The sequence below is a fragment of the Danio rerio genome, chromosome 10 (assembly GCF_049306965.1).
Source record: "Danio rerio strain Tuebingen ecotype United States chromosome 10, GRCz12tu, whole genome shotgun sequence".
NCBI lineage: Eukaryota > Metazoa > Chordata > Actinopteri > Cypriniformes > Danionidae > Danio > Danio rerio.
Window position 1 is genome coordinate 38,169,852 of NC_133185.1, and position 24,270 is coordinate 38,194,121.

At 34.9% G+C, this 24,270-nt stretch overlaps 2 protein-coding genes across 3 annotated transcripts in view; one reads left to right on the top strand and one right to left on the bottom strand.

Annotated features, from left to right (window-relative positions):
- Positions 1-1,750: 1,750 nt before the first annotated feature.
- On the top strand, positions 1,751-9,520 carry myl10 (myosin, light chain 10, regulatory). Its single transcript, NM_001017871.1, is given in 7 exon segments — positions 1,751-1,808; positions 3,879-3,965; positions 4,056-4,131; positions 6,933-7,037; positions 8,928-9,006; positions 9,100-9,148; positions 9,302-9,520. Coding segments are annotated over 7 exon segments (504 nt in total). The 5' UTR covers positions 1,751-1,805; the 3' UTR covers positions 9,407-9,520.
- Positions 9,521-12,204: 2,684 nt separating this feature from the next.
- The window catches only part of col26a1 (collagen, type XXVI, alpha 1), a 55,892-nt gene continuing 43,826 nt past the window's right edge, over positions 12,205-24,270 (bottom strand). For both annotated transcript variants that reach the window (XM_005172722.6, XM_073914999.1), the window contains exons 12-14: positions 23,088-23,132; positions 22,931-23,006; positions 12,205-18,666 (exon numbers count right to left, since the gene is read on the bottom strand). In XM_005172722.6, the coding sequence (XP_005172779.2) occupies positions 18,548-18,666; positions 22,931-23,006; positions 23,088-23,132 (240 nt within the window). In that variant the 3' untranslated portion in view covers positions 12,205-18,547. The remainder of the gene's footprint in view (positions 18,667-22,930; positions 23,007-23,087; positions 23,133-24,270) is intronic.

Here is a 24,270-nt window from a genome sequence, read left to right on the forward strand (position 1 = left end):
CTTTAGAAAGGTGTGGAACTAACTTAATTAAATTAAGGAAAACTTTACAAGCAATTGAACTGAGTTATTTCAACTTATTTTAAGTAATTAAAAAAAAACACCATTTTATTTAATTTTACACCAAATTACAATAACTGTAATATTAACTGTAATAATTGCAGAGAAAAAAGCGAATCTGGAGAGGATCAGTATGGAAAGTCTTTGCAGGATTCCACCAGAGTTGTTATGCCTGGGCAAATGGAGGTCGGAAAAAACGTATTAAATAGGGTGTCAATTACACACACACACGCACACGCGCACACGCGCACATGCACATGCACACACACACACACACACACACACACACACACACACACACACACACACACACACACACACACACACACACACACACACACACAAAAAGATTTTTCTGTTAGTTACTTTAAAACTACTTATTTAAATGAGCTGAATCAACACAATTCTTGAGATTTTATTGTTTTCATGTTCAATCCACTTAAATTTGTAAAAACAATTAAGTTAACTTAATCAATTTTTGTTGGGACAACATGACGGGATTGTGTGGAACAGTATTTTTTTTAGAGTGTACACTCTCAGAAATAAAGGTACGAGAGCTGTCACTGGGGTGGTACCTTCTCAAAAGGTACAAGTTTGTACCTTTAATACCTTAAGGGTACAGATTAGTACCTAAAAAGTAGAAAAATGCTCCTCTTAAAAGTTGCAAGTACTAATATGTGCCCTTGAGGTATTAATATAGACCGTTTAGGTACAAATTTGTACCTTTCGAAAAGGTACCACCCCAGTGACAGCTCACAAATCTTTATTTCCAAGAGGGTGCCAAAGTGAAAAATACATTTATTCATTCATTCACTTCTCGGCTTAGTCCCTTTATTAATCTGGGGTCGCAACAGCAGAATGAACCGCCAACTTATCCAGCAAATGTTTTATGCAGCGGATAAACTCGGAAACATCCATACACACTCATTCACACACATACATACGGACAATTTAGATTAAAATACAATACACCTATAGAGTGTCCCTGTAAACCATGGATACAAGTATGTGTGTGTGTGTGTGTGTGTGTGTGTGTGTGTACAGCTGAAGGCAAAATTATTAGCTCTCCTGTAAATGTTGTATTCTTTTTCCAAACATTTACCAAGTAATCTTTGACAGACCAAGGAAATTTTCACAGTATTTCCTATAATATTTTTTCTTCTTGTGGAGAAAGCCTCATTTCTTCTAGTTTGGCTGGAATAAAAATGTGATCGCAGTTTTGAAATTGGATTTATCTACAGAACAACTTCAAATAAACCTAATGTTACATTTCAGTGCTAAAACAGTATCTAGTTTGACCCACAAATGTTTGATTCTCCTCAAACTCCCTCATTTAACAAGCACCATACACTGTTTTTTCCTCCTCCTGACAGTCAAATCCCTCCAGTGCCCTGCTGACCAACACACCATCAAACCATTCAATCAATCCAGGTTACATCCACATCTGGCCGAACGCAGTGATGTGTGAATCTATCCAGCTTCACACCGTCTTCGGGGGTTAGTTAGCGATCTTCCAACTGATCCTAAGATAGCCCTGACCACACACACATGGATCATCACCTCAAACTCAACAATAGCTCTGTCTCTCTCTCTCTCTATATGGTCACTCTTCTGCTATTGTTCCTCCTCCATTGTCTAAACATAGAGCAGGTGGGCTGCAGGGACAATATAAAGGCCGAAAGCCGAGATCTTTGAGTGTCCCTCAGGCTTTTTGAGACCAAGAACAGAGTCAGGAGAAGATCTGCACAATGGTAGGCCGGCATCGCTTTACTTTATGCAATAGTGTTGCTTTTTGTGGTGAATTGAGTGGTGGGTTTTAGGCGGAAAAGGATATTATACTGTGAAAAGTATCTGTAAATTAATTGCCTTAAGGGTCAATTTTTAACTTATGGGTTAATTTTGACGTGTTTTAATAGTTTGAAGTGATATGTTTGATTGGTGTTTTAAATGAAGGAACAGAAACCTGTATTAAAACTTTACTGTAATTTCACTGAGTTAATTCTCTCTGTATTATTATTTCTTGTTTTGAGTTACTAAAATTGCAATAAAAGTTGCACTATTTAATTTTCAACATCATAAATCCCACAATGCACTTCATCACCAAAACATTGGTGAAACTTCAGATGTTGTTCATTTACAGATAATTGTTACAGTGTTTTAGTATACCAGCTTGAAATGGGACCCTTTTTGTTTTCTGTTCGAGTTGATCTTTGTTATGAGAGTTTAATATTTCTAACTTTGTTTTAAACTGTTTATATTTCAATATGATTTCGGAATGAATGCAGATGTGTTTGAGATTAACCAGTTTTGGGCAATTTTTACAGTCAATTTAAAATTATGAGCCAATTTAACAATTAGATATAAAGAAACACCAGGTTATATTGAAAGATAATTAATAATTGTCAACTTGATTTTAAAAAAATATTATTTAATTATTTGTTTATTTATTTATTGGTTTGTTTGTTTATTGTTTTATTTGGAAACTGGCTTTAGTGTCTTTAATTTTAAAAACAATAAATTAATAATAAAAAATAAATAAAAAATACAAATTATATTTTATATTTTAGTGTATTTCAGTGAATATTTTGTTTATAAGTTTATTTATTTTTTATTTAATGTTGTTTTAAAAGGTTTTATTTATATATTTATCATTAGTAATTTAATGATTTATATATTAAGTCTTTATTATACTTTCAGTTGTGTTAAATTATATATATTAGTGCAGTAGTTCTCAAACTTTTTTCATCAAGTACCACCTCAAAAAAAAAATTGTCTCTCCAAGTACCACCAAAATGAGCAGTATTGAAATACAGTAGCGTAGTAGGCCCAGTAAAGCAGCTACAACTCTGCACAGTTAAAAAAACGTGTCAGATTACCTTAGAAATATGGGCTATATGTCATATATGGCATATTATATACATAATTTTTGATTAATTTTTAAATGTTTGGACCATGTACATGACATACATCATTCCTCCGCGTACCACTAGAAGAAAGCCTGCGTACCACTAGTGGTACACGTACCACAGTTTGAGAACCACTGTATTAGTGTATTATAGTTTGATTAAATATTCTAGAAATAGATAAAATTTCGGGCATCGCAATGGCGCAGTGAGTAGCACGATCACCTCACATCAAGAAGGTTGCAGTTTCTAGTCTTGGCTGGGTCAGTTGGCATTTCTGTGTGGAGTTTGCATGTTGCATGCCCTGTGTTGGCGTGGGTTTACTCCAGTTGCTCCGGTTTTCCCCACAAGTCCAAACACATGTGGTATAGGTGAATTAGCTAGGCTAAAGTGTCCATAGAGTATGTGTGTGAATGAGTGTGTATGAATGTTTCCCAGTGATGGGTTGCAGCTGGAAGGGCATCTGCTGCGTGAAACATATGCTGGATAAGTTGGCGGTTCATTCCGCTGTTGTGGCCCCAGATTATTAAGAAACTAAGCCGAGAAGAAAATTAATGAATGAACGAATGAATAAAATTCCATATTTGTTTTATATAATTTATGGTTCACTCACTTTTTTACGGCGTATAATATTTGTCCAAACATGTATAAATTGTATTTAAGGGTATTTTAGTCTTAGTTAAAAGCTTAACTGTCTTAATTTTAGATTTTGTTTTCATATGATTTATTTAGTACATTTTGTGTGTTTTTATAATTTAAATGCTAGTCATTTTACATTTGATATACATTTAGAGCTATTTTAATTTTATTTATAAAGCATAGTTAAAATATATTACAGCACAAATATCTGAAAGATTTTCATGCTCTACCTTCAAAACTCAATATCTACATCATTTTTTTTTTTGCTGTGATTTTCAGGCACCAAAGAAGGCAAAGAAGAAGGAAGCCGCCAGCTCTAATGTGTTCAGCATGTTTGAGCAGTCGCAGATCCAGGAGTTTAAAGAGGTCAGCTTTTTCCACCATTCACAAACTTCAACATCTGATTTTCTAGTATTATTTTGAGACTTACATCTGAAAACCTGAATGCTTTCTTAGGCTTTCACCATCATGGACCAGAACAGAGATGGCTTTATTGACAAAAACGACTTGAGGGACACATTTGCTGCTCTGGGTGAGTAAAAAAAAAAACTATACAAAGTCCTATGCCGGAAGAAAATCCTGATATTTAAAGGCTTTTATGCTGTATAACACTAAAACGCAACTATATTATATATATAACGCAAGTATTATTTGAAGAATTACAGTGGCTTATCTTTGAACCCCTGTGAATGTGGCAAAGCTAAAATGCCATTATAGTGATAGTGTTTGTCACAAATTTACATGCAAATCATTGATAAATGCATATAGAGCCAGAGACCTTTACACTGTAAAAAGCGGTTAGTTGACATTATCTATAAATAGTGAATAAAAATAAGTTTAAATTGTAAATGAACTATGTGCATAGTTGTGCAATGTGCAAAATAAGTTAACTTAACACTTCCAAATTAATAAGTTGACTCACTTTTTAGAAATAATTTCTTTTTTCAGCACAGTAGGGAATGATGGGCTGCACACAATTCCTTCATGTTCACAAATCGATTAAGTGGACTATCCTGTTTAACAGTCATCATAACCACCTGCTTGACCTTTTATCCATAGATTATCATTATTATTTTAATTGCTTATTACTATTGATCAGAGTTGTGTCAGTATATTATGCAATCCAAGATGTGGGCCAAAATATATTTTAAAGGAGTGCACCTTCAAAGGTTAATGATTTTTACAAATTATTGAACTTAAAACAATTAAGCTGTTCCAAAAAAATAAATAAATAAATAAATAAATAATTAAATAATTAGTGAGTGAGTGCAGTCATGCATATTTGCAATTTTAAAAAATAAATATAAATTACAAAATGTTTTCTCAAACTGTTGTCAAACAATTTTCTTCCATTTTCATAATTAAGTGTATTTATATTTATTTAAATTGATCATATTATTTATATTTCATCGATTGAATTTGATTGTGGCTTTAATACTGTTACATTATCAATGTAGCAAATTTTGAATATTCATTAAATTCATTCATTCATTCCTTTTCTTTTCGGCTTAGTCGCTTTTTTTAATCTGGGGTCGCCACAGCGGAATGAACCACCAACTTATCCAGCATATGTTTTACACAGTGGATGCTTTAAAGTGGAACTTTATTTCCCATTTTTACGTTTAGTATACATTATTATATATTTTCTAAATCATTCATTTATTTGATTTAAATGTGATTACTAAATTTAGTGGACGTCATAAAAAAACACAACAATATTTATTAATTAATCAATTTATTCATTATGTTGTAGGCAAAAGTACTATATATCTTGTGAAACTTTAATTAATTCATTAATTTTCCTTCGGCTTAGTCCCTTTATTTATCTGGGGTTGCCACAGCGGAATGAACCGCAAACTTATCCAGCATATGTTTTACGCAATGGATGCTCTTCAACCTGCAACCCAGTACTGGGAAATGAAACCTTAATACTTTTACAAATATTTCCCAAGTGATGTTTTTGCAACACATTTTTAAAGCGTAATTATTTTATGAACTAATTTCTAATGGCTGTTTACTTTGCCTTTGCCATGATGACAATACATAATATTTTACAAGTTATTTTGCAAGATGCTACTATTATTTCCAGCAACTAGCTCACAAGGTCGCCCACTGAAGCTAAGCAGGCCTGCACCTGGTCAGTACCTGAATGGGAGACCATATGGAAAAGCTAGGTTGCTGTCAGAAGTGAGGCCAGCAGGGGGCGCTCAAACTGCTGTCTGTGTGAGTCTAACACCCGAGTATAGTGAAGAGGACTCTATACTGCTCAGTCAGCGCCGTCTTTCAGATGAGACATTAAACCGAGGTCCCAACACTATGTGGTCATTAAAAATCGCAAGATGTCCTTCGAAAAAAAAAGGAGAGGTTTAACTCTGGCCAAACTTGCCCACTGGCCTCTGTCCATCATGGCCTCCTAACCATCCCCATTTCATAATTTGCTTCATCATTCTGTCTCCTCTCCACCAATCAGCTGGTGTGTGGTGCGCGGTCTGGTGCAATATAGCTGCCGTCACATCATCCAGGTGGATGCTGCACACTGGTGGTGGATGAGGAGATTCCGCCCAATGTGTAAAGCGCTTTGAGTGTCTTGAAAATCCTTGAAATATAAGTTGTTGTTTTTTTCATAAATAAAAAATAAATTAAAATAAAAAATATTGACCTTAAAATGATTCATTTATAAATGTAAAAACTGCTTTTAATCCAACCAAACTACAAGAAATAAGATTTACTTATATAAATATAATAATAAATATAATAATAATGGTGGTTCATTCCGCTGTGGCGACCCCAGATTAATAAAGGCACTAAGCCGAAAATTTAAATGAATGAATGTATAACAATAAATACTGTAAAAATTCCTTGCTCTGTTAAACATCACTTGGGAAATACTTGATTAAGACTTCAAATTTCACAGGAGGGCTAATTTTTTTTTACTTCAACTCTGTATTTTATTGATTGATTGATAACACTTTATTTTAATGGTCAATTTGAGTATTAGTAGACTGTCTGCTCAATATCTGCTGATACTGCTTTAACAGACATTTAACTAACTTTGAGTAACTTTGCAGAATTAAATGTCATGAGAAGTAAATGGCATGTAGATGCATTTTAACTTAGATTCAACAAACGGACCATCAAAATAAAGAGTGATTGATTGATTAATTGATTGATCCAAAAAAATATACATATGTATATATTTCAATTATCCTACTGTCTCCAGGCATGTAGAAAGGCCCGTTGAACCCCACTGAGCATCTACGAGCGTTCACTTATACTCTCAGTAGCAGTGGCGCTGTGTATTAACGTCCATCTCTGTATGTGTGTGTTTGGCAGGACGTCTGAACGTTGGCAACGATGAGCTTGATGAGATGCTAAAGGAAGCCTCCGGCCCCATCAACTTCACCATCTTCCTCAGCATGTTCGGAGAGAAGCTCAAAGGCAAGAATCAGATTTATCAAAATTCAGATGATAATCATGCTAATGAGGCACAAGCAGCACTGCATACTGATGACGAGACCATGTAAATATCAGCAAAGAAGACTGAGGAAAAATGGCTTTATTTTTATTAACCTTTTGATCTTTCGCTCGACAAAAAAATGGTAGATACTTGAGTTTGTTTTTGGATTAGATTTACAGTTGAAGTCAGAATTATTAGCCCCCCTGTTTATTTTTTTCCCCAATTGCTGTTTAACGGAGAGAACATTTTTTTTCAACACATTTCTAAACATAGTTTTAATAACTAATTTCTAATAACTGATTTATTTTATCTTTGCCATGATGACGGTAAATAATATTTGACTAGATACTTTTTAGACCCTTCTATACAGCTTAAAGTGACATTTAAAGGCTTAACTAGGTTAATTAAATTAACTAGGCAGGTTAGGGTAATTAGGCAGTTTATTGTATGACGATGGTTTGTTCTGTAGACTATCGAAAGAAAAATTAGCTTAAAGGGGCTAATAATTTTGTCCTTAAAATGGTGTTTAAAAAATTAAAAACTGCTTTTATTCTAGCCGAAATTAAACAAATAAGACTTTCTCCAGAAGAAAAAATATTATCAGACATACTGTGAAAACTTCCTGAATCTGTTAAACATTATTTAAGAAATATTAAAAAAAAAAAATCTGAATAATTTTGACTTCTGACTAGATAAAGATATAGAATAGTGATTTTTGTTATGTTGGAGTGTAGTTTTAGAGATTTTCTGACCCCAATATCCAGCTAACATCAGCAATTCTCTATATGTTATTTTTTTAGTTCTATTTTGCCAACCTGAACCATCATCCTCTTCTAAATGCCGTTTACAGTTGAAGTCACAATTATTAGCCCCCCTTTAATTATTATTATTATTATTTTTAATATTTCCCAAATGATGTTTAACAGAGCAAGGAAATTTTCACAGTATGTCTGATAATATTTTTTTCTTCTGGAGAAAGTCTTATTTGTTTTATTTCAGCTAGAATAAAAGCAGTTTTTAATTTTTAAATGCCATTTTAAGGACAAAGTTATTAGCCCTTTTAAGCTATTTTTTTTTGATAGTCTACAGAACCATCATTACAATAACTTGCCTAATTACCCTAACCTGCCTAGTTAACCTAATTAACCTAGTTAATCCATTAGATGTCACTTTTAGCTGTATAGTGTCTTAAAAAATATGTAGTCAAATATTATTTACTTTCATCATGGCAAAAATAAAATAAATCAGATATTAGAAATAAGCTAATAAAACTATTATGTTTGTAAATGTGTTGAAAAAATGTTCTCTCCGTTAAACAGAAATTGGAAAAAAAAAATAAACAGGGGGGCTAATAATTTAGGGGGGCTAATAATTCTGAAATATATAAATATATATAAGCCTTATATTTTTCCATAATATATAAATCTGGGTGTACTCTATGTATGTTTTGACTTTGATCTGAGGTTTTTTGTTAGATTAGTTCCAGATTTGGATTCAGTACTGACTAAACTAATCCATATGCGCAAATATAATATTGTAAAGCATCCTGTAGAATACATTATTTTAAAAGGGAGATCTCAGAGGGGTGTATATACACTACAACATTTACAATTTATACAGTAGGTGTGCCAATAATTATACACACATTTTAGTTTTAAATGTAAATTTCTGTGCAATTGCTTGTTCTCAAGTTTTTCTTTTTTACTCTTCTTTGCTCATGTTCACAAAGGGTGCCACAATTATCCGAGGGCACTGTATATGAAGTGTGGGTTTCAATGCAACTTCGTCCAAATATGGCATGTGTATGAGTGTATCTGAGTCATAGCAGCTGTAAAACAATCAATAATATTTTACCTTTCTGTGATTAACAGGTACAGACCCCGAGGAAACTATTCTCAATGCCTTTAAGATCTTCGACCCAGAGGGTACAGGCATCCTTAAAGGAGAAGAGTAAGTCAATTTATGTAAATATGAACTTGTTCCAGCACATTTAAATGAACAACTTTTAATTTCTCCTTTTAATGTCTTATTTTCTCCTTATAGGATTAAATATCACCTTATGTCCCAGGCAGACAAATTCACTGAGGCTGAGGTATGTACCTTTTTTCCCCTAAAACACAGAGAATAGAGTTAAAATGTAATATTTGAATTAAATAATGCATGCAAACGTTTATATAAAATTATGATCATTCAAATATATTTTGTTCAATATTTTAATCATGAATATTTCTTTAAATGTACCTAGGTAAACCAGATGTTCACAAACTTCCCCTTGGATGTGGCTGGTAACCTGGATTACAAAAACCTGTGCTACGTCATCACCCACGGAGAGGATAAGGAACAGGAGTAAAAACTACATTTCCCATCATGTTTCTCTGTGTTTGTTCATGTCCATTGTGTTCCAGTGTGTTGCGTTCCTCTTAAGCTCTGTACCTGCCTTTTGTCAATAAAGAGAAAACAAAAATCACTTTCTGGCTACTGTAGTTATTGTACTGTTTACGTGCTGTCAACAATACATACACTTTATAACACTATAAACAAGCAAATAGAAGTGTCCCATTCAATAAACAAACAAACAAACAAACACATGCTTTTTCATTAAAAAAAATAAAATGTTCATGATAAATATGCAAACAAAGACATAAGTAAAACTGAATAAATAAATAGTTCATGATAAATATGTAAACAAATGCATAAATAAATAGTTCATTAAAAACATGTAAACAAAGGCATAAACAAATAAATGAATGAACAAATAAATGAATAAATAGATTTTGCATCTTAAGCAAATAAAAGAAAACAACTGAACAAATAAATCAATAGAGTTGCCCCAATAAATAAACAAAATAACAAACAAATAATGTTTTCACATTTAATTAATAAGTAAAATAATCCTGATAAATATTTAAGCAAATGCATAAATAAAAAATGTTCCTTAAAAATGAACTAATTAATTAATTAACAACTAACTAAACAAATAAATCTATAGAATTTTCCCATTAAATGCACAAAAAAATAATGTTCCCCATTAAATAAATGAATAAACTATTACTGATTAATATTTATACAAATGCATAAATAAATAAATAATGTACCCTAAATAAATGAATGTATGAATGAATCAAATGACTAAACAAACAAAATAATTCATAAATTCATTTAGCATATTAAACAAATAAGTAAATAATTTACCCAATAAATCAGTATAATAATCACATATGTAAAGCACTGGCGCAGTGCTGTCGCCTCACAGCAAGAAGGTCGCTGGGTCGCTGGTACGAACCTCGGCTCAGTTAGTGTTTCTGTGTGGAGTTTACATGTTCTCCCTGCGTTCGCGTGGGTTTCCTCCGGGTGCTCTGGTTTCATCTCATAGTCCAAAGACATGCAGTACAGGTAAATTGGGTAGGCTAAATTTTCCGTAGTGTATGAGTGTGTGTAAATGAGTGTTTGTGGATGTTTCCCAGAGATGGGTTGAGGCTGGAAGGGCATGCGCTGCGTAAAAACGTGCTGGATAAGTTGGTGGTTCATTCCACTGTGGCGACCCCACATTAATAAAGGGACTAAGCCGACAAGATAATGAATGAATGAATAATCCAATAAACATGCATTGTTTTGCATTAAACAAACAAACAAGCAAATGTGAAATCAATAAATACATGCATTTTCCCCAAAATTAAATAAATAAACAATTTTACATATAAATGATTGAATAAATTAATGAAAAAACTAAATAATTTATAAATAAATACATTTTGCATATTAAACAAATAAATACGTAAATATTTACCAAATTAATCAATAGAATTATGCCACTATACCATGCATTATCTTTCCCATTAAACAAAGAAATAAACAAGCAAATGTGCCTAATAAAAATACATGCATTTGCTACAATAAAAAATAAAACTAATAAGTAAATAAATAATATTCCCAATGAATGAAATAATTAACAAATTAATAAATGAATAATAAAATCAATAAATAAATAAATTTCCCCATTAAAAAAACAAACAAGCACATTTCTGTAATAAAAAAATACAAACATAAACATAAAAACATACAAACATAATGAACAAATAAATACATTTAGCATATTAAACAAATGAATCTGTAAATTTTTACCAAATAAATCAATAGAATTATGCCACTACCATGCATTTTCTCCCCCATTAAGAAACAAACAAGCAAATTCAGCAAATAAATATATACATGCATTGTGAAAAATAAAGAAATAAATAATGTTCGCTCTAAATGAATGTACAAATTAATGAATGAATAATAAAATGAATAAATAACTAAACAAACAAACAAACAAACAAACAAACAAATAAATTCCCCATTATACAAACAATCAAATTTCTCTAATCAATAAATACATGCATTTTACTCAAAATTAAATGAATAAAGGAATGTATGAATTAATTAATAAAAAAAACAAACAAACAAATACATAAATAAATACATTTTGCATATTAAACAAATAAATCTGTAAATATTTACCAAATAAATCAATAGAATTATACCACTAACAAGCATTTTCTTTCCAAATAAATAAAGAAACAAACAAGCAAGTTCGCCAAATGAATAAATAATGCTCCCTATAAATGAATGAATAAATTAATTAATAAATGAATAATAAAATGAATAAAATAAATAAATACATTCTCCATAATTCGAACAAACAGGCAAAACCCCTAATAAATTAATACATTTGCTTTTAATTAAATAAATAAATAAATAAATACATTTTGCATATTAAACAAAAATGTCTTTAAATATTTACCAAATAAATCAATAGAATTATGCCACTAACATGCATTTTCTCTCCCATTAAATGAAGAAACCAACAAGCAAATTCATCAAATGAATAAATAATGTTCCCTAAATGAATGAATAAACAAACTAATAAATGAATAAAAAATAAATACATTTCCCATTATACAAACAACCAAGCAACACTCCTAATAAATGAATATACTTTCCTTTTAAATAAATAAATACAATAAAATAAATAAATAAATAAAAACTTAATTTTCTTCATTATTGAAACAAACAATCTCAATAGAAAGACGAAAAGACAAAAAGATGGATAAAATAGACTGATACAATTTCACAAACAAGTCAATCAATCTCAATCAAACAGTGAAATGATTTTCTCATAATCTTTTATTTCAAAAAGGAAATGCATCAATAAAATCAAAGCAAAGCTGGATTCTTAATAACATACAGAACTAGCGTGGGAAATGTCTCAACAAACACTTCAGGCACTTCTTCGTTCTAACTCAACAACAACAACAACATACACACACACAGGCACAAAAAAAAAGCCCAAGATTGGGAAAGATTTTGCTCTCTCCCTAGAGGGGCTTACAAAAGCTCAAGAGCAACAATACGCTTAAAGCCACACTGGCGTTTCCAACAAGGTCAACAGGGCCCTTTGTGTGTCTCTGGCTATTCACCGCGGCCCTATTAATAGCAGTCTGTTCTGCGTTCTGCCATTTTGGATTTTCAGCAAGTCAATGATAGGCTTTATGAACAAGAACAGGTGAACGGAGATGTAAACACGATTTATTGTGGCGGACAATGTACTTTCTATACAGACAAAGGGTCAAATTTGATTTTGAAGTTCTATTTTTGTCTATTTTAAGATGGGAATTGTTTGCATACAAAGTCAGTTTTGATATTGCTGTAGTCTTCAGAAGAATCCATGTACTGTCAGCTTGAATAACGGCAGTACAAAGTCATTATTCACGCCACGTTAAGTGTCAACAATGCATTTTTTTTGTTTATATAATCACATACACTTACTGGTCACTTTATTAGGCACACCTGTCCTCCTTTACTCCTTTACACTCCTTTACACCTGTCTCATTAACACAAATTTCTAATCAGCCAATCACATGGCAGCAACTTAATGCATTTAGGCATGTAGACATGATCAAGACAATCTGCTGCAGTTCAAACCGAGCATCAGAATGGTGAAGAAAGGTGATTTAAATGACTTTGAATGTTGCATGGTTGTTAGTGCCAGACGGCTGGTCTGAGTATTTCAGAAACTGCTGATCTACTGGGATTTTCATGCACAACCATTTCGGGGGGTTTACAGATAACAGTCCAAGAAAGAGAAAATATCAAATGAGCAACAGTTCTGTGGGTGCAAATGCCTTGTTGATGCTAGAGGTCAGAAGAGAATGGCCAGACTGGTTCAAAAAGGCAACAGTAACTCAAATAACCACTCATTACAACTGAGGTCTGCAGAAGAGCTACAGCAGCAGAAGACCACACTGGATGGTAGAGTCAAAATTTGGCATCAACAACATGAAAGATCCATCTTGCTCTGTATAAACAGTTCAGGCTGATGATGGTGGTGTAAAGGTGGGGAATATTTTCTAGGTACACTTTGGGCCCATTAGTACCAATTGAGCATTTTGTCAACGCCACAGCCTACCCGAGTTTTGTTGCTGACCATGTCCATCCCATTATGAGCACAGTGTACCCATCTACTGATGGCTGAAGGATAACGCACCACGTAATAAAGCGCAAATCATCTCAGACTGATTTCTTGAACCTGACAATGAGTTCACTGTACTTAAATGGCGTCCCCAGTCACCAGATCTCAATCTAATAAAGCACCTCTTGGATGTGGTGGAATGGGAGATTCACATCATGGATGTGCAGCCAACAAATCTGCAGCAACTGCATGATGCTATCATGTCAATATGGGCCAAAATCTCTTGAGGAATATTTCCAGTATCTTATTGAATCTGTGCCATGAAGGATTAAGGCAGTTCAGAAGACAAAAGGCGGTCCAACCCGGTACTAGTAGGGTGTACCTAATAAAGTGGCCGTTGAGAGCATGTCATCTTTTTTGATCAAACATTCAAAAAAAATTCACTTTCTATATCAAAAATCATACTATTTTTAATGATCAAGTCTTGCTTTTGTTCTTCAGTTTTAAAGGGGTAGTTCACTCAAAAATGAACATTTGAGCATTTAGTCATTTGAGCGTTTCTCAAACCTTCTTCAGAGTATCTTGTTTAGTGTTCAACAGAAGAAAGAAATTCATAAAAGTTTATAACCATGTGAGTAAATAATGAGGAAACTTTCATTTTGCGGTAAACTATCACTTTTTAAAACAAATGAGCATTTAAAGTGACAGACAACAAAACTGTAGTGCATTGGTGTGGACACTAATATAGTTCATATTATTAACATGAGGCTTTATAATCTTTAATCAAGATCTAACAACATGTTCTTATACTCAAGTGGCTGATGATATCACTGGAATCACATTAAAAATATATATTTATAAGGACAGCCAATCTGGATCAATTGTGATTTAAGGAAAACTGTAGCCCACTTAAAATAAACTGAACGCTGTTGTGTGTTGCAGTGGTTAGTTAAAGTGATCATTATCTCTGTGAAAGTGTTTTTAGAATCTTTAATCTAACTAGTTCCTACTCTAAAACAGGTGTTTTTCTGTGATGACAGTTCCACACAGGCTTTTGGATATGTCTAACCAATAGGTAAACATCTATATTGTTTTTAAAAAAAAGTCACATTGTTTCAGGTTCCATTCTGGTTACAAGCATCCAATTTTCAAATTTATAAAATGTAATGTGCTAAAATATACAACAAAGCTTCATTGGAAATACGTACTTCAGCCTGCGTTTTTGTGAATCCACATAAACACACTTAAGCCTGGTTTATACTTCTGCGTCAAGTGACCGGCGTAACCCACGGCGCATGCAACGCGCGTAGCTGTGCATTTATACTTCTGCGCGCTGTCTCTGTTGGTCTGCATTAACACTTCCGAAACGCTAGTTGGCAGTGAGGTGTAAATGTTCCTCTGTGTCGAGTCTCTTCACTGCTGTTTTGCTCTTCCTGAACACTTCCTGGATGTACAAGTGACTAAAGCTGCGTCCCAAATTGCACACTATACACTATGCACTCATGCACTATGTACTTATGCACTTACACACTCAACAGGATAGTACATGTATGTAGTGGCATCCCAAATGGCACACTAATGTTTTTTTACTAAGTGGAAATTCAAACCGTTTCCCTGATGACGTTTGACGGTCGCCAAATCAGTGAAATAAACGACCGAATTATCAAATAATACCTGCCGCGAGTGTTGCCGCATTCACCATCGGGAGGCGCTACAATCACTCTCGTAGGAGAATTTTGCTTTCACAATCCAAAATAAATAAAGTTATTCAACATGTGTCCGATAGCTCCGCCCCTTCCGCTACGTAAGCAAACCTGCGGTCGTTGAGTGCGTAAAGTGTCCATCATTCCACACTTCTTTTTACCAGCTGAATGAGTGCATCATTAAAGTGCACTTAATATTTTTAGAGTTTTCAGTGTGAACACACTACTTACATTATTTATACTATAAAATGGCGTAGAATAGTGCATAAGTATGCGATTTGGGACGCAGCCTTAAACTCGCTCTTTTTGAGGCAGGAACCAGCAGACGTGCAACAACTTTAACTATGAGGTAAACACAGAACAAAACTTTCCATCCAGAGCTCCTTCACGGGACTCCACACTTGTAAACAATCGCTCGTGCCATTCGCGCGGCTCTTGGTCCCACCCAGAATCGTCAGCGCTACCAAGCCGACCAATCACAGAGCTTGCGCTACACGTTGTTGCGATGTGTAGTTACATTTTTTGAAAGGTGCACGTCAGCGACGCCGACGGCCACAGCGAAGGGCTATGCGTCACCGCCGTAGCATACGCCGGCGTTTGATGCAGAAGTATAAATCAGCCTTTATCAACTGCAGTTTTTCGATAAAATGAATGCAATGAGGCAGTATGACGGCATCAACTTTTGTTCATTTTCTCACTTATTATACTTACAAGGACATGTTATCAACAAATAAAGGATTATTTTTGTGGAGTTCTTTGCACAACACCAAATAAATACCACAAAATTACTTGCGGTGTCTATGATTTCTTTATCTATCTCCATGTGGACAACTGGAGTGGTCAGTTTCCTCAGCAGCTCCTTTTGCACGGTGTTGTATTTAATGTGATGCTGAGCACTCGGGTTCGAGTTCAGTGAAGTACAGTTTCACAAAAGAGATAAAAGCAATGTAAGGTTTAACTATGCAGTCGCAGTGCATTTTTTCTTACACTGTAAAACCCATAAACGTAAGGTGACTCAAACCATTTGAGGAAACCGATTGCAACAAACCATTTAAGTTCAAAAACTAATCCTAATGAGTACTGTGAACTGAATCCATTTGAGTAAATGAAGCAATTTGAGCATAGTAAAACCAATGACTGTAAAAAATATGGACGACGCAACAGCCCTTTTTCCCATTGAACGCCTTGAGGGCAAAACGCCTGCTTGACGAGCACAAACTGTCGCAAAAGACTGCTGAAATTGGAGCCAGACATGCGCAGAAGGACTGTCTGATGGAGCCAGAGGAGGAGCCGCGAAAATGAGCAGAGTCGAGCTTCCAATCAAACGCTTTATGTAAAATCAACTACGCCCCCCGAACTTCTCAGCATGCGTTTGCTGTCATATCAACACAAATGGATGTAATAACGTTAACAAATATGAGGGTTTTATATATTCAATCGCGCCAGCTCCAGGCCGCAGCGCATAACTTACTCGCGGCGTCGCGGGCTGATTCCGGCTCGCATGCGGCAGCGCCTGCTCGCTCGGCCGCCGCATCTGGCTTGATTGACTCGGGCTGGAATTGGGTAGTGAGTCCAGGCATCCGGAGTAGGTCCAGCAGAGGTAACATTAGTCAGTCTGAGCTCTAAGAGATAAGTCTCCGGCAGGCGAGAATCTAGCCGGAACTGTGTTTTGCTATCTGGGTGGCTAGGCGTGTATCAGCAAACTAATAAAGCCCGAAAAAAGCCCTGAACTTAGCGAATAAACAGTGTTCCACCAGGATCATGTATGTCAGAAACTATAGTTTACTGCTGAACTCATTTTGTCATGGTAAAATAACACAGAAATCGAATAATAACATTTCAGTCTACTTCAGTCTCCTGCCGAAGCTCAGACGCCGCGCTTTGAGAAACTGTCAATCACAGCTGTCAATCACGATGACACGCCCAGCATTAAATTACTGCTAAAAACAAACTGTTTACAAAAATGAAGATCTGCACCTATTTCAGCACAATAACCAGTGCCTTAATCGACCAGAACTATCTTTCGGGACATTTTATTGCAAGTGTAATATTTTTTTTTATTTGGGCTCAAGTCTCCTTCATTAACACGGAGGAGGCAGGCTTTATGACTTGTACTGCAGCCAGCCCCCAGGGGGCGATCTAACGGCCGAAACCTTCACTCAAACGTAGGCTTGCGGCACACTTGAGTAAAACCCAATAAATGAAGAGAACTTAAACTGATTGAGGAAAACGATTGCAACCAAACCATTTGAGTTAAAAAAAACTAATCTATATGAGTACTGTGAACTCACTCCATTTGAGTAATGAGGAATTTAATAAAAAATTAAAAACTCTTGTCAAATGAGTAGAATTAACTTTCAGTAAATTGAGGTAACTACACTCATTTCATTTGATACAGTTGACTGTTGGGTTTTACAGTGTACATTTGCTTTTGAAAACCCTACTGGTTTGGTTTAGAGAGGGGATAAGAGGGGATAAAGTCAGTGGTTCGCTAGATGTGTGCAAAAAGTATATCTGAAACGGACAACACAGCGCACGCCAAATAATATATCTTAGATTAGCAAAAATGTAAACAGTGCCCTCTAGCGGATTAGTCATCTGAAACGTCCAACAAAACAGAACGTATTTTACTTTTCTGAAAATTGTAGGGTTAGGCAGGTATTTCACATGAGCGTAGGCTAAATATATAGGTCTCCCTTTACAATACATCACATTATAGAAGTAAAATGGGAAGTACAATAAACGATGACAAAAAGTTGGTATATACAGTTAATTATTAGCTCTCCAGTTTTTTTTTTCTTCTAATATTTCCCAAATGAAGTTTAAGAGAGCAAGGAATTTTCCACAGTATTCTCTATAATATTTTTTCTTCTGGAGAAAGTCCATTTTTAAATCATTTTAAGGTCAATATTATAAGCCCCCTGAAGCAAAATATTTGTTTTCGGTAGTCTACAGAACAAACCATCGTTATACAATGATTTTCCTAATTACCCTTTCTTGCCTAATTAACCTAGTTAAGTCTTTAAATGTCACTTTAAGCTAAATACTAGTATCTTGAAAAATATCTAGTAAAACATTCTGTTAAACATGAATTGGGAATAAAATATACAGGGGGAATAATTCAGAAGGGCTAATAATTCTGACTTTAACTGTATACACAGAGGTTGTAAAAAAACATAATATCACTAATAAACACAATACTCATGAAGCAAATAAAAAAAATGTATCAGTGCCACTCTTATTATTATAATACTCATCAGCCAATATGTGACAGATCTGTCCTTCAAAGCGGCAGACAGGAGATTCACACGCGCATGTTAAACCCAACAGACTCCGGCTACTTTCTGTCCGAGGTAAGAGGAGAGGCGGATCTGGCAGAGCCAACACTTTTAGCACTTTCTGTTTGCATGAAGTCCGCCAGCAGATCTATTCCAGAACCAGAATCCGAGAGAGTATCTGGGCAGAACGGTGAAAGCAGAGAGACAAACATAAATAAAAGGAAAGAAGTTGTGTAAAGGTTTACGTAAGATTATAATAGCTTCACATTTAAAAACTTGGTCATTATTTCAATACTATTTTTACATTTGCTACAAATTTCAGTTTAGGCGGTTGTTCGGTTAAAATGGCGGCGTGAACAGCAGAAGAAACAATCAGCTCCCGATAGCTAGTCTGATTTAATCTCTAAAAATTAAACGGGCTAAATGCACAGCTAGTGTTTTTCAGCCAATAAACTTCCGTTGAAATGTTGATGTGACTATTTCTTATTTCATATAGTTCCTTTTGCATCATTGATAAGGTAATATAATTAAAATACAATCAGCTAAATAGACTTGAGGGTTCATTTAGTTGTTCAAGCGTAAAACGAGATGAAAGACTGTGTAAACACAAGTGCCTTCATTAGCAGCAGGCGAGCACAGAAACTCTGTTAATAATAATAATAAAAATAATTCATTTTATTTGTAAATGACGCCTTTCTAGACACCCAAGGTCACCTTACAATAAGCACCAACAGCCATACCAGAACAAATTAAAACAATTAATTAAAAAAAAGACCAAACAAGCATTCTAAATGCATGTAAGTAGTTGCAGGTCTAAACAAATTGCGAATATAAAATAACATGATGAAAAATTGTTAAAGGAAAGCCTGCTTAAAAAGATGGGTCTTTAGACGAGATTTAAAAGTGTGAGGACTATCACCAGTGCCGGAGTGGGACTCCTTTTCAGCCCTGGAGTTTCAAGCCTCAGACCGGCCCACCTCAGTTCACGACTGACTATATTAAAATAAGGTCATTTCCAAATCAGTTTTTAATGACACTATCACGTCTTTTTTCGAGAAAACAACTGCTTTAGAACTTAAAATGTTTAACAACCCTAACAGTATTATATGTCTTAACAATAAAAATGAAAAAAATAAAAAATAAATTACTCAGACGAGGATCGAACCCGGGTCTGCGGGGTCAAAAACTAACGTGCTAACCACTGAACCACAACAGCTGTGAAACCGAAAGAAAATAGATAAAAAGAGTAGAGCTGCGGTAAAATAATGAATAAAACGGCTGTGGTCAAATAAATAACTTAGATACATAAATTTAAAAAGTGTGAATGCTGAGAGCAACCGATTCTGGAGCTAGGGATACCGGCCCTCGCGGCCAAAAAAACGGACCGGCCCACCGGGAATTCTCCCGGTCCTCCCGATTAGCCAATCCGGGCCTGACTATCACTGCTCCTTAGGTCCAGGGGAAGTGAGTTCCATAGCTGAGGAGCCTTATAGAGGTAATAGACCTGTCTCCCATTGTGCTTAATCGAGTGCAAGGTGGCACCAGGGAGAAAGAGTTGGCTGATCTACGAGTGCGAGAAGGGGTATATGGGGAAGTTCTGTGAGATATTGAGGAGCAAGATTATGAAGTGCCTTGAAAGTTAGAAGTGATATTTTAAGATCAATACAAAACTTTACCGGAAGCCATTGAAGCTGATAGAGAAGGTAATTAAAAATACTGGGATAAAATAAATTTTCATATTTCAAAGACATGGTGGGGAAAATGGAATTTATTGCAGTGCTTCTTGTCCTGTCTGAGACCCACTTTATATTGTATATCAATCAGGCAGTAAAGATCACTGATTTTTAAAGATATCAGACCTTAAATATGGTGATTTTGTTATGGGAAGACAGTTCGACGGAAGTGCTTGGCCTGGCTGACTGAAAATTGAAAGTATATATACAGTATACCCCGTGGCCAACTTGTATTAAGATTTACCAAAACAAAGACTCATAAAATTCCTAATAATAAAACAAAAGTAAATGAGCAAAACATGGATGATGACGCAGAAGCTAAGCATGTGAGAACTTTCAGGTTAACAGTCGAGACAGATTTGAAACTATAAGCAAACAAATGTATGCCTATGTATTTAATTTTTTTTATATGCAATTTTTTTTATGGTCTTTTAACGAACAATCCTTTTTTTGGTTACAGGTTAATGGTTAATGAGTACCAGTTGTCATTCAAAAAATATTCAAAATGAACAACCTTAAATTTTATTGGGTAAAACATTTGCCCTGTGTGATATTCTGCTATGCTACTAAGAAGTAGAGGGTGTTTGAGGCACTAACCAGTGCAGAAAAACGAAGCGTGTTGATTAAAAATTATGTGAAAGTCACATGAAATCCTACATAACCGTTCACACTGCGGTCGGATTACAAAACATCAGGGGACTCATGTATCAATGCTGCGTACGCACAAAAACTTTGTGTATGCCAGATTTCACGCTCACACTTGGATTTACAAACGATGAAATGAATGTGAGAATGTGCGCAATGTGCACTTCATGTCTGGCGTACGTGCATTTCTTGTGTGTGTTGTTTTATTTGCTCCAAGCGGCAATTACGTTAAATTGCACTCTACAAAGTATTTTTAAGCCGTGCAATTGCAGCTGTATGGGACGGGATCATCTGCACGTCTAGCAGATATATAAGGTTTCCATACCATGCAGTTGACAAGCCAAACATTAAAGCGCAATTTGCAGCGATCTGCGGTTTTCCCTATGTAATTGCTATAAAAGCGTCATCTGAACACGAATTTGCATACGTGAATCAGAAACATTTCCATTCAATAAATGTGCAAATAATATGTGATGCTCAAATGCGCTTATCATAATACACACACTTATTCCTACTTGTCTTCCTCTTGATGAAGAGTAGGCAAAATCTGATATGGAGTGGGGGAAAAAAAGAATGGCTGCGTCCGAAACCGCCTACTACTCAGTAGGTACTGCATTTGAATTTAAACGTACTACTCGGCCATTAGAAAAGTACTTTCTATACAGTATGAATGTGAAAAGTATGAATGGAATTCGGATGTACTACATCCACCATTTTGTCATGGTCACGTGACCTACCTACGTCAGTTGCGTCGTTTCACTTCCATTCATGAATTCTCTCACGGGGCATTATGAGATAGCGCAGCGTGCATGGGATGCGCACTTCAGAATCTCGCCGGAAGTAGTAAGTTATCCGGGTACTTCTCGCCTACTGATTTTCGAATTCTATGAATTCGGACATACTACTCGGCTCGCATACTGATTTTAGCGTACTATATAGTATGGAAGTATGCGGTTTCGGACGCAGCCAATGAGTTCATCTGACGCTGGATTCGAATCGAGTTCATGATCGAAAGTGGCAAAACATGTTGCCATGCGCTTTACGAGCTACGCCACTCACGCTGCTATTTGCTCCTCTCTTTATTTATGTTGTTTCTGTCAATAAAACGGTGATGGGTGGGAATCACTCAACTAGCTCATTCCAACACGGTGTGCTATTTGCACTTAGCCTAAATAGACACTACAAAATGTTTCACCCTTACATCAGACTTACTTACTTTTTTAATCCACTCAGTGCGATGTTCAGACCCAACTGCATTATCCGTGTCAGCTAAACTCTCCCACTCTGTTTTTTTTTTCTTTTGTTATTAATTCCAGAAGACAAACTTGCAAATAACACCGCATTTCTCCAGTCTACTTCCGAAAGGAGCACCTCCAATTCACATTCTGTTCAAAGTTGCTTTTTTTGCTTGCTTTTGCCATTACTTTTTCGTTTGGTTTAGCCAAAAGTAGAGTCATTACCATATTTATTAGGGGGAGGAGGCGGGGGGGGGGTTTGCACTCTTGCATGTGCGCTCAGTTTCACGTTAAGTCGCATGTACATAGAGAATATGCGCAGGATTCTGCGTTCACAACGTTTTAGTATGAATTCAACCCAAGACCCAGATCTGTATCTGATTTAAGAACACATATAAAAGTGGCACAAATCAGAATTGAAAAGATCAAATTCGATGCGGTTTGAGATGTTCACACTGTCAAAAAAAAAAACAGATCTTAGTCAGGTGGGCAAAAAAATTGGGTCATAATTGCCTGCAGTGTAAACAAAGCTAAAGTAATTGAAATTAAATTATAATTGTATTGAATTAATAAGCACAAATTCTGTGGCCTGTAGATGGCACTTTTACAGTTAAACATAGCAGTCTCCCCATCTATAAATAAGTATATTTCAAGTTCCCTGATGTCATCTTGATTCTTTAAAGCAATTTATCCTCTTGCAACCTCAAATCATTACTAAACAATGGCCAACCACTCTGGCATGGCTTATGTCATGAGATCATGATGGTGCTCTGGAATTTAATGTGAGTTATAACTGGAGGTCTAGATTAATATTAATCCATTTTCTCACCATGAATGCCGATCATGTGTTCCAGGATGAGAAGTCTCTCCGCCAGGATCTTTAGTGCTTCTCTCAACTGCTGCACCTGCAATGTGACAATGCATCATCATAAATGCACAGGCAAATATCCAAAAGCATCCCATTTTTTTATGGGCACCATCCATACCTCTGCTGGAGCCTCTCCTGGCTCACCTTTAGGACCCGGAACACCCTGTTCATGACATAAGCAAACGGGAATACAATTATATATAAAATGGACAAACAATGAGAGCGTTATACAGCTTTCTTTTTTCTCCCTGCACACTAGAACATGCCCTGATTAATTACATTAATTTTTTTCTGGACAATAAGTGAATTATAAAAGACTAAAATGTGATTAACTCTAATAAGGGAGTTTATAACAACAAAAATACTGTCATATTTAAAACAAAAATCTTTTGATGACAACAAAAGACTATTTTAGGATTACAGACTGACCCCAAAATAACTATAATTATATGTCATTTAAAGTCTTTAAACGTTTGGCACTATCACTTTAGTCAGTAAATTTCACTTATTTTTATTTGCTTGTTTATTTTACAGGGACAATACACTTGACATTGTTATACAAAGATAACCGATGTTGCGTACATAGGGCATATAGCATAAAGCTAATTTGCAGCCCTCGTCCCTAACTTATTTGTAATTAAGTCGTCTTTGTCATTTAAAATACTATAACATTTAGCATGATTGCTTATTCTTTTCTATCATTTTTTTTAAGCACCGGTCAGAACCATTTCTCTGTAAATATATAGCCAGTACTTTTTGGTGCATTCAAACAAGAGTTTTTTTTTTTAACAGTTATATCCATTAAAGTAGGAGATTGGTCACCTAACATCTGTAGGAATAGAACGAAATATATCGCATTTCAAAATAGTTATTGCAATAAATTTCAACTAAACTTTATATATTTTGTTTCTCTTGATTATTCTTGTTTATTACAGAGTTTTGGTCCATTTCTCAGATCAGAATTGAAATTGTCAAAACTCCCTGTTCGATCTTCACATCATTGTCAGTTGTACACATCAGAAAAGCAGTTTCTGATTTCTCTGAACAAGTTGCAAATGCTTTTTCCATGCAATTTATTATGTGCAATTGTATGCTCTTTACTAGATTTTCAATTGTTTATGTCATGTTGATAAATGTATTATTTTGGTCTCTGTCTGAATAGTCTCATCCCCCACAACATTTAATAATGCATAAGTCTTAACATGCATAATGATTGAACAAGTTGTCATAATATTTTGTCTTAGTGCATTTTTCTATACATTTTTTCTAAATCTGTATACAATTAGTACATTTCTCTCAAG